Raw genomic sequence first — 12243 nt, forward strand, 5'->3', positions numbered from 1 at the left:
CATGAAAGGGTAGGTGCTTTCCACTCTGGAAACTACCTGAGTTGCATTTAACTGCAGAACCTGAACAGGAAATGAAATGGCTATTGGGGGCGGGGGAAATAAATGAAAATTTACAAGCAAAGCAACAAAGTACTGGGGCAGGAGGACTAAGGATAAGGAGAATTGAGAGAAAAATGAAACTGTAGAAAACACAGAACTTACCTTAGAGACTTATTAGAAATCATATTCAATTCTCTGGACACCAGTAGGAAAACAGAAAAAAACATTTAAAAACACCATTTTTGTCCCAGGTATTTGAGTCTTATTTAAACCACTGATCTCATCCTCTTTAGTAATTTATATTAAAATGTAGGGGAAATGCTAATTTTGAGAACATCTTTTCGTTCTTACGACCGTGCCCCCGTAGAAAACATTCTGGAGAGGTGAGTTCCTCTGAGACTGCCCTTATGATTCCTCCACCAACTTTGACATTGTGAAGAGCAACTCTGATGTGGCTACTGGAACAGAGGCCATAGTTGTTGCTAAACCTTTATTTAGACAGACCAAGAATGAAGAAAAGCAAATGTGACAAATTTTAACGGGCCCAAGTGAATGTGAAAACTAAAACCAGATCCATGAATTGGCTGTCTTTACTCATTTATTCACATGCAACACTTCCAACATTCAAAAGGAATTTAATCTATTGTTTTCCATCAGCCACACATTTATTTATTATTTTTTTTAATTTATTTTTGAGACAGAGAGAGATAGAGCATGAACGGGGGAGGGGCAGAGAAAGAGGGAGACACAGAATCGGAAGCAGGCTTCAGGCTCTGAGCCAACAGTCCAGAGCCCGACGTGGGGCTTGAACTCAAGGACCGTGAGATCGTGACCTGAGCTGAAGTCAGACGCTTAACCGACTGAGCCACCCAGGCGCCCCCAACCACACATTTATTTAGAGCTGTTTCTTGTACTGTGCAAAAAAGAGGGCAAATTACAAATCTGTACAATAATCCACAGAATGTGATCAATATCCTTATCAACACCCAAAGTGGGTTAACAAGGTTTTTTCTCCTGCAATCACACCTTCCAAGGAGTCCCAACAAGTGCTCAACACATAAAAAAAGGTCAGGGAGAGCCTACTTGGCAGAGGAAGTTTGGAAAAAACTGCATCCCACACCAACACTTCCTCGAAAAACTCACGATACACACTTGCTCATTAGAGAACAGGACTGACAAAGACATCTCAGTAACCTTGTTAACCCAGCATTTCCAAGTTTATTTAATCAATGAGCCCATTTCTCCCACCTAATATCAATTAACATCCATAGAAAAGTAGTAGATATTGCTGGTCTGGAAAACAACTGCAGGGAGTGATTTCAGTAACTGCCTCAACTTTGCCAGCATGGCTACACACCCTAGGAAAGGGGTAGTGGTCTTGCTGAGGCACTCTATCCCATTCACGGCCAAGGCTGTCTTGGCTAGATCAAGCACCCCTTTCCTCTCTACCATCTCCGTCTAAGAAAGATTACCTTACCAGATACAGCAAACTACTATTCATCTGGCATTATAGAAAACAGCAACAATCTTTGCTGGACTCTCTAAACAAACTAAAATCTTTTATTATTATTTTTTTTAAGTTTATTTTTGTGGGGGGGAGGAGCAGAGAGAGAGAGGGAGAGAGAGAATCCCAAGCAGGCTCTCTACTGTCAGCACAGAGCCCAATGCAGGGCTTGAACCCATGAACCGTGACATCCTGACCTGAGCCAAAATCATCAAGAGTCAGACTCTTAACTGACTGAGCCACCTAGGCACCCCTAAAATCTTTTAAAAAGAGCCCTGCATATATATGTTCCCCTATGCTGAATCAGAAATTTAGGTAAGACATCCTGCTGTGCTCAGGGGAAAGTAGTAAAGTTAAATTAGAGTCTTACAAAAACATCAAGACAGAAAGATACCAAAACCACAGTTGGTTAGAAATAATATTTATTATCCCCTCCCCCCATGTACAGATTACTTTTCAGAAACATGAAGATATTACCCATGTCCTCATCAATAACAGTTTGTAGAAAATAAACGTAATTCATATCTTGACAATATATTTCTATCATTTTTAAAACAATAGCCATTTTTCCACGTTAGTTCAAGAATAGCTTCAAGTTTTACATTTTGAATCAAATCAAGACAATCTTTGTTTATAGGTGATTTCCTGACAGATCCCATCCCCCCAACCCCTAAAAAAAATTCTATATCCTAAGTGATAAACTCTTCTTGTACATTCAGCAAACTTTATATTGGAAAAAGAAAAAGAATAATTGAGATAGGTATTTACTCTCGTGCACAGTAATAAATCTAGCTGAGCTTCTACACCTTGCTTTGCAATGATGTTTACATAAAATAAATCATTTCTTATCAAGTTACAATGGTAATTTCTTGAAATGCAGATACAAAAGCTATACACTTAATCCACTGAAATTGCCTTCTAGTTTCATCTGTAATTAACCATCGCCATGAAGGAAAAGCTTCAACTCAAGAAGATGTTTCCCCTTTCCCTCAGGTATTTCTCTCTGAAAAGCTTGAATCCTCTCTCAGATCATGTAAAGAGATACATTAAAAGCACAGAGGAAAAAAAAAAAAAAAAACGTTTTAGCTTGCTGACATAATGCCCTTAAGTTTGCTGACATAATGCCCACATTTGAAGTTTAAAATGTAAAATCAGAGTTAAAGCATCACTTAATTCATACAGTACATTATCAATTAATCGCCAGTGTCCCACCGACTCAGAAGTTTCCCAAACTGGTTGTCTTCTCCACATGTAGTAAGTTTATAACCAATGACTCAATCAAAGAATGTGCTTATAATAGGCTGCTGGTTTAATTTTAGAAGTTTTAATACTGGGCTATTTTCAAATACAGAGATGCTACAAGTGGCATATGAACTATTAATTTTGTTTCCCATTACCTACAGGAAGAATTTGTTCAAATAAAATTTTACAAGACAAAATGCAAACCTACATACCTATATATAGATGTATACATGTATATATTGAACCTAACTAAAGTTTTATAAGCAATACTAACATACTTCTCGTTACACATTCCTAAAGACAGTAATTGTTTTGAAGATAACATGTTATATAAAGAGGATTATGCAAAAGGCAAAAATTAAGAATAAACATGATCTTTGAGGTTTTCAGGATTACTTCAAAAAGCCATTTCTATCCCCCATAGAAGAAAACTATGCATTTATCATAGGAAAAAAATTATAAAAAGATAATGCTATCGTGTAAATAATTCACAAAAACTATACTGTATATCCCATAAAAGTCTTACCAATGTAAGGTAAATCACAATTATGGTTTATATTGTATTACAGACATCACCATCACCTTTCCTCTTTAATAATGAGAGGATTTAACTTCTTTTTTTAACTTACTTAACAAGTGCCACAGAAATTCAAGTCCCAGTAGCAACAAGTTAAACAAGATTACAAAATAAGGCATTCTGCTCACATATCATTAAAGTAACAGGCTGAGTATAGTAAAGCAGGCTCTTTCCATTCTTGAAGTTTTATATAATCCCAAAATTATACAGAAGGCAATCTTTTCCAAAAAAATTCCAATTAATTGTAATTTTCCAGGGAAACAGAAAGACACATAAAATCCTCAACTTTGGCTATTTCTCCCACTGCCATCAACAGAGGCTGATTTTCTCTATTTAATAAAGCCCAATATTAGAAATGTGGATGAAATGTCTCTGTACCATTTCTAAGCCTGTAGATCACACACTAAATGATTTTTTTTTCAAATTCTAGATTAAATCTAATCTAATCTGACAAAATCCCTGTAGTGTTACTTAGGAAAAAAAAAAAATAGTGGACTCAGAACACACTTGCGCACACATGCATACACACACACGCACAGCCAACATATTAAACAGTTTTCTTAAACATTGATTGGTTCTCCAAAAAGGATCAAAATATTTTTCATCAAGCTGCAGCATGTGTTTAAGGGGCATTGTAACCTTTTTTAGTACAAGGTAAGAATCTGAATGAACTTTTAAACAACTAGTACCCTGAACTTAAGATCTTACCAAAGATGAACTCTAAAACACATTATTTTTTGAAATTTGGACTCCCTTGCCTGTTGTACTTTTACATTAAATGCTGCTTAAATAAAAAGAGAGCATAAATTCAATATTCTACTGTCTAAACATTTAAAGCAATGGTTATGTCATCAACAGGTAAAACGCACCTAACTTGAGTCTTTGACACCTCTTGTTTTAAGTTTATTGAATGATAAAGTTCTTCACAGTTTAAAATATTGTGAAGAAATGTGTTTATGTATAACTATGTTCACAGAGATATTATGTACACATACTATGTATCTGATGTACCCATAAACTTTGAATATGTGTGTGCCAAGAGGATACCCACACATATGCAGGAACCCTGAATAATAGGTTGGCGTGGACTATGAAATGATTTCTCAGAAATGCTTAGAAATAAGAAAAGAGTATTATTATGAAAATTATAATAACAAAAATGTTACCTTATTTACATAGTGCCTATCTCCCAAGAGGTAAATATGCTTTATAGACATTTTTTAGTATCTGTGAGGTGGGACACTGAGAGCACTATCAATTTTCATTTTCTACAACCAACAAACCCTGCCCAGGATCATACACTTTAACAGTGGTAGTAGAGCAAAATACACACGTGGAGATCACCCAACTTGCAGTGTCTCCAATTACCAGATCCAATGGCTTGTGGTGAAATCAAGTTTTCGTCATAGAAACAAAATTTCTACCACAAAAGGTTAATTTTTAAGTCCTCATATACTTGTGATTGTGCGTTATATTTATACCACAGGGAGATCAAAATGGTTTTTGGTTTTGGCAGATGAAAAGTCTAACATTCAGTGTGACTATAATTCAGTGTAACTTCTCCAGTTTAAGTGCGACACAGCTGATTGGTCTATAGGGGAAATGCGGTCAATGTCTAACCATGGCTGGAGAAACCTCAATCCAAACAGCTACCGCATGATTACAGAGACAGCCTACAATCTTGTATTGTCTTAAAGGTCTTTTCTATCTCCACATATGGTATACACATATAAATAAGCATATTAGCACAAAATGTACAGTTAGCATGAGTCAGTTCATGTTTAAGTTAACAAAGGCCTTAGGGGTGAACTTTAAAGGCCAAGAGCTCCTCAGAGTGCATGTTGTTTAAAGATCGAAGATCTGGCAACTTTAGAAGAAGTTTTGTAAAAATAGAGGCCTCGTTTGGATGGTTTTTCATTATTAAGGTCCTTAGTGCACGGATGAGAGTTTCCTGCAAAGCCTCAACAGAGTTGACATTTTCTATTCCAGATCGATCTAATAGTAAGGAAGAGAGAGACATGAATGAGAGGACATGTTATTAACATTATCAATTAAGAGAAAACATTAACTAGAAATATAATTCTTGCTCATCAATCTCATTAATGAATTTAAAACAAGGTTTTATACATTGGAACAAAGGCAATAAATATTTGACAAAATTTTATAAATCCCAATGGCAAATTTTTGTATCGGTTGATTATATTATAAAGATGTATATCACACAGTATACTTGATAAATCAAAACTCTTTAGTGCTTAGTATTTTGTTCACAAAACTAAAGGTTCTGATTTTTACAATTAGATGCCATCTGCTAATTTCAATTGCTTCTCATTGAGAAAATAAAATGAATCATGTAGTTTACAAATATAATTTTACTTCATTTGGAATATATCCACATTTGTATGTTACCACGTGTGGCAAGCAACCTCTAAAACAGCCACCAATGATTTCCTCATCCTGGTATCCGTGCCCTTGTGTATCCCTTTCCCCTTGAGTGGGCTAGATTTACTGATTCACTACTAATGAATAAAATATTCGATTACAAAAACAAAAACAAAAAAAAAAACCACTTGACTTCCATCTTTAGCATACTTTTGCTCACTTACTCTGAGAAAAGCCAGATGCCACGTTGTGAACTGCCTATGGAAGTGGCCCAGGTGCTAAGGAACTGACGGTGGTCTCTAGCCAACAGCCAGCAAAGAACTGAGGCACTCAGTCCAACATCTTGCAAGGAAATGTATCCTGTCAACAACCACATGAATAAGCCTAGAAGCAGCAGATCCTTACCTAGTTGAGCCTTCATAGTTGACCACAGCCCTGCTCCAAGTCTGACTACAATCTCCTAAGAAACCTTGAGCCAGAGGCACCCATCAAAGCCGCACCATATTCCTAACCCTCAGAAACTGTGAGATAAAAAGCCACTAAGTTTTTTAATTAATTTTTTTTTCAACATTTATTATTTTTTTTTTTTTTATTTTTGGGACAGAGAGAGACAGAGCATGAACGGGGGAGGGGCAGAGAGAGAGGGAGACACAGAATCGGAAGCAGGCTCCAGGCTCTGAGCCATCAGCCCAGAGCCCGACGCGGGGCCTGAACTCACGGACCGTGAGATCGTGACCTGAGCTGAAGTCGGACGCTTAACCGACTGAGCCACCCAGGCGCCCCTCAAGTAATTGTTTTCTTCAGCATCCTTGCAATTTATTAATTCCCTCACCAAACACTTACTGAATGTGTGTGGCTACTGTAATAGGTGCTAGGTAATTAGCAGTGAACATAAACCAAAATTCCTTCCTTTAGAGAGCCCTTATTATAAGCAGAATACCTGGTTGACATCATATCGTCAGTAATTTACAATACCAACAACCGGTTAAGAATGATAGCCCCACAAACAAAATAATCTAAATAGGCAAAGAAAGAAACACACAGGCAATGAAGATATTTACATTAGAAGTCCTTCAGTGAGTATTTTGTGTTGGGATGACCTACGCACTTCTACACAACTCAGAGCTTGAGGGAAGGGATTCCTATAACTAAAAATGTAAAGTGTATTAAATTTTTCTAAAATCTCAATTTCTAAAACCATGGTTTCATGATTTCAAGGCCAAATAACCTATCTACAAATCTAGCTGGATCATAAACAATAATGCTCTAGAAATTGTAACAATAGAATGTACAGACTGAAATGGAAATTTCTCTTCTAAATGATTTACTAAATGCTATACACTACTTGTATAGTTTAATTCATGCTACATCTGTGCTCTACTTTCTTAGCTGGTTCTTCATCCCTCTCCGAAGCCTGTGCTCCTCACCTAATTTCTCTTCATATTCACTTCCTACAAGATGGAAGTTAAATTCCTTCCACAGACAACTGAAATCTATTTCTAGATGAACTGTGGTCTCACAGTTATATGCCCATCCCTCATCTTCAACTGCAAGTGACTGCTGCCATTTCACACAATCTCAAGAAAATTTTACCTTTCAGTTATAATTCCCTTTTTCTCCGTGGTATCAAGAGTTTTCCAACCTCACAGGCAAGTATCATGTTTGAGATTTCTCTCTCCCTTAGCAGCTAGAGCTATTCTGTTAACAAGTAATACAACAGAAAGGCTTTGAAGCTTCAGAGACTTAATAGGAGTTCAAATGCATGCTCAGCCAATTTTTAAAAATGCACAACCTTGGGCAAATTATTTAACCTCTCTGTGTCCTGGCTCACATCAGAGGTCTGTTGTGAGGATAAAATTATATAATGAGATCTAGAAACTAACTAGCATTTCTTCTGACAACCAAAACCCAGATGGCAAGTGTAGGTTCCAAGAAAAACAAAGTGATTTTAAATATAATGCAAACTATAATGTTGCCTTATTCTAAGCAATTTAATAATGAATATATATATAATCCATTTGTTATCTGATACTTGGAACATTCTCCCCTTGGGTGGCACAGGTTTAGGGCACGATTTACACTGCCTTGTCTACAATTTCAACCCCACTGTGTGAGTACTGTGAGCACTATTTACCTAATCATAATACTGTAAATGTAGAATTTTTGCTTTTCAATATTTAGAATTATCTGATAAAGGACAGAAACTAATCACACCTATAGAACAGAATGTAAATATTTTCATTCTTGACAATGTAAAAGAAATGGTATAGCAAAAGAAGCCAGGATATAGAGTAAAAGGATACTGTGTCCCTGTCTAAGGAAAAGATTCTATCTAAACTATCTGAGAGATTTATGTAAAACGGAAAGATCAAAGAATGTGAGCATATTAAAATTTTAAATCAAACTATAAGAATAAAACTTATAAAAAGTAAGAAGATACTTTAATCAGTTGTATCCACTCAATAAAAAGTCCAACTCTACACAGTATTTAGAGTTGGGTGGGCAACTATCAGAAAAATTAAAAAGAAAGACGGTTAGAAATCTCTGGAGAGTTCTCTGGAGAGTAGGCTGGGAGAAGGAAGACTTTTTATTTTCTGGTCTAAATACTGCTTTAAAAATAACAATAGTCCTTTTTTAGGTGGTAAAGATATAAGTCTTCAGTGAACACTATCATATGTTTAAGTGAAAGCAACATACTTTTAAAAAATATATGAAATTACATATGTATATGTGTTGTTTGTGTACCTTCTTCATATGTACAGACATAACAAAAATAAGAATGCATTATATTCTTCTGTAATCAGTCTTTTTGACTTAGTATGTCAAACATTTTTTTATGTACCATAAATCAATAAGCAGGAAACGGTAAATGGATGGACAATTGAATAGATAGAGACCCCCCCACCAATGTTGATAGTGATCTTTTTTGGTAATGATATTATCTTTATTTTCATCTTAATATTGTCTACTTTTGCAAAGAACTGAGCTAACAGCATCGAGCGTGCTTGGGATTCCCTCTCTCCTTTCTCTCTGCCTTTCCCCTGTGTGCTGTCTCTCCCAAATAAATAAATTTTAAAAATTAAAAAAAAAAAAAAAAAAGCTTAATTAAAAAGAATCATGTTCTTGGTAGAAAATATAAATGAAGTAGCACAATTCCTGGCATAGAGCTCCCCTCATTCCCCTCACATCATTTCTTCCTTTGAACCATCTCTGGGACACAGTCCCTCCTTCTCCACCTCCACTACCACACCTATTTCAGGAGAGTTCACTCCAGTGCCTCAAACCTGAAGTGATTTCAACAGCCTCTCAACCTGACGCTCCAGCTCTAATGACTCACTTATCTAATCTACCCAAGATAAAAATGTAGACCTAACGTTAAACCATCACTTTGTTCATGCCTGATCACTCCCCTACACTCACTTTCCACTGTCCCATATTTCTTCTCATGGTGGCCATTCCATAACCCGGTGTTCCTTTAACTCACAAGCCTTCGGTCCCTTTCCTCCTCGATGTACATAACGTATCAGGCTTCAGCCACCTGCCCCTGCCCTATCTTGTGCTCTCCCAAACTGCTCCATCACTTTTTTGCTGGGAAAACCTAATAACCCATCTTTCAAACTTCAGCTCCACTTCCAGCTTCCCCACAAAGTTTGCTCAGGTAATTTCATCTTCCTTCCTATAACTCCTACTTACCTCAGTCAGAACCACACAGCTTAGTACCATAAGCTTTTTGTGTCAGTCTTATCTCTCCAAATGGAACACAAATGCTTAGAAAGCAAGCTTGTGTCTTAATGCCTGTTCTGTCTCCCCTAGCACATAAGGCATATTTATCAGATAAAGAAACAAGCATGGATTACTTTAGTTTCACAATAATAGGTTTATTAATCTGATGTCAACTCAAACCATTAATAATTACTTCTCAAGAGACTGTGAAATGGTAGGTAAAGTGCAAGAGACATTAATTACAAGGTTACTAAGAAAATAGGTATCCCTTATTAACATGGTACTTTCATACTATCCCATATCATAAAGGCATTTTTAGCTACCCAGGTAGAGCTGATCAGAAAAGGTAGCCACGTTATGCTTCCAAATGGCATAAATCTTTATTTATACCACTGATGTATAGGCCCTTTAAGATATACAAAGAACTTACTCTCCTTAGGAGTTACTGATATACAGTTTAGCTTCATAAACAGGGATCATAACCCTCATAGTGCCTGACAGAATGGCTTTTACACAGTAGGAAGCAAATGGGAAACTTACAGTTAACTCCTATCAAAATACTTTAAAATTCTCAACAAATGTTTTAAAATAGTCAGTGGATACCAAAAAATGGCTGGTACTTACACATCTCCAGGAAAGTCATTGTGTATCAATTTCCCATTTGCTATTATCTTAATAGCTATTATTGAAATTGAAATACTTCGGTCAGAAATAACTATAATATAAATGCAGGGTTGCAGGGAAATTGGAAATCATCAATGACTCATATAAACAAACATTAAATGTTAGGAACTCAAAAATCTTGATCACTCATTCAAATAGTAACTAAATACCTATTCTGTGCCAGACTCCAGGCTGGTTCACATGGTACAATCCCTTGCTTTCACAGGATGAGGAAACCAAGACCCAAAAGAATAGAATTATTTACGCAATCACAGAGAAAATTCAGTGGCAAAGCAGGGGAAAAGCCTACTCATAATTCATCAGTTTTTGTTACAAACCACAATGTATCTTGCTACTTTTAACATTTTCAAGTAACACATATTTTGATTAAAACATAGATTCCTATCAGAAAAACCTACTAATCTAAAAATTAAATCCACAAAAATAACAGTTTAGACTTGCAAAACAGTTACAAAAAGCTAAAGACTAAGACTTGTGGTAAATGTGAGGCCTCGATCTAAACATCATTTTATTACTATATAGCACTTTTGACTTCTAATGTCATGATTAAAAAATTAATTATGCAAAAATAACAGATTCACACAGTAAACGTCTTAAGTCCCTCCTGCCTTCTATAGAGCTTGCTGGAATGTAGTTCCACCTTCTCCCCACTAGGTCACTGTATTCTAGTTGTGGCACAATTTTGAACCAGCTTGCTTACCTGCAGATACCAGGACAACAGCTGTAAACAAACTCATCTCTTCATCACTAAGTTGGAGGGCATTTAGCTTCTCACTAAATTCAAACATAGAGTTTAGCAGATCCCCTGCTCCCATTGAGTGTAAATCATCGACACTATATTTCTTTCCACTTAAAAAGGTGACAGTACGCTCCTTTGCATCAAATAATGATGCAAACCGTACCATTAAAACCTGGAAAAAGAAAAAGACTTAAGTGTATTTGAAGGAGTACTAAGAAGTAATTCAGTATTCAAGTCAGTTAAGAAACATCCTACATACAGGGTGCCTGGGTGGTTCAGTTGGTTAAGCATCCATCTTCGGCTCAGGTCATGATCTCACAGTTCGTGGGTTCGAAGCCCACATCGGGCCCTGTGCTGACAGCTCAGAGCCTGGAGCCTGCTTTGGATTCTGTGTCTCCCTCTCTCTCTGCCCCTCCCCAGCTCGCACTCTGTCTCTCTCTCTCAGAAATAAACAAATGTTAAAAAAAAATTTTTTTTAATGAAAAAAACAGCCTACATATAAAACAAGGTTGTAAAAGAAAAACTTAGCTTATTTTTACCCAAAACCATTTCCTTAAGGCAAATTCTCTACCAAAGCAATAAATATCCGAAGAAGCACATCAAAAAAATTCCAGCCACTAGTGGCAAAACACTTCAGTCCTGTGATACTCTGAAACTCTATTAATAAAAATTCTGAAATGCAAATACAAAATTAAAGTAGGCAATAATGCCAAGAAATCTGAAACTGGGCCTTGGCCAAAGGCATTAAACTTTTTAAACTACCAAGTATATCACATGGTACCTAAATCATAAGTAAAAAGAACAATATTTTAATGCAACACTTGGGGACATCAAAACACCAAATGCAGCCAAGGCAAATGTAGCAGATACACTCTAATTAGACTATTTCAAGAAACCATAACCCAAAGAGACAATACACAAAACTATAACAGAAGTGTTCCAGACACCAAGTCGTAATTCAAACCCAAAACAAATCAGTCAACAACTGCTTACCTACAGCACTCCCTCCCCTACAGTAAATGGTGGCATCTATGCCACATACTTCTCTCAAAACCAGAGGGATACTGAACAAATACCTCCCCTTTGCAAATCCCCCAAAGACCTGTTTTACTCAAGACAATCCAAAAGAGAATGAACCTTTTATGAAGATGGCTCTAATTCTATTTTTTTAAGTTTTTATTTACTTACTTTGAAAGAGAGAGCAAACAAGCAGGGGAGGGGCAGAGGGAAAGGGGGAGAGAGAGAATCCTAAGCAGGCTTTGCACCATCAGCACGGAGACCAACGTGGTGGGGCTCAAACCCACGAACTGTGAGATCATGACCTGAGCCAAAACCAAGAGTCAGGTGTTTAAG

The 12243-nt window shown here is 36.6% G+C and overlaps 1 protein-coding gene across 1 annotated transcript in view; it reads right to left on the reverse strand.

The window, feature by feature from the left end:
- Window positions 1-1948: 1948 nt before the first annotated feature.
- The window catches only part of NR1D2 (nuclear receptor subfamily 1 group D member 2), a 28649-nt gene continuing 18354 nt past the window's right edge, over window positions 1949-12243 (reverse strand). The window contains exons 7-8 of the mRNA XM_058729745.1: window positions 10852-11062; window positions 1949-5357 (exon numbers count right to left, since the gene is read on the reverse strand). Coding sequence (XP_058585728.1) covers window positions 5161-5357; window positions 10852-11062 — 408 coding nt within the window. The 3' untranslated portion in view covers window positions 1949-5160. The remainder of the gene's footprint in view (window positions 5358-10851; window positions 11063-12243) is intronic.

Source organism: Neofelis nebulosa, chromosome 5 (assembly GCF_028018385.1).
Source record: "Neofelis nebulosa isolate mNeoNeb1 chromosome 5, mNeoNeb1.pri, whole genome shotgun sequence".
NCBI lineage: Eukaryota > Metazoa > Chordata > Mammalia > Carnivora > Felidae > Neofelis > Neofelis nebulosa.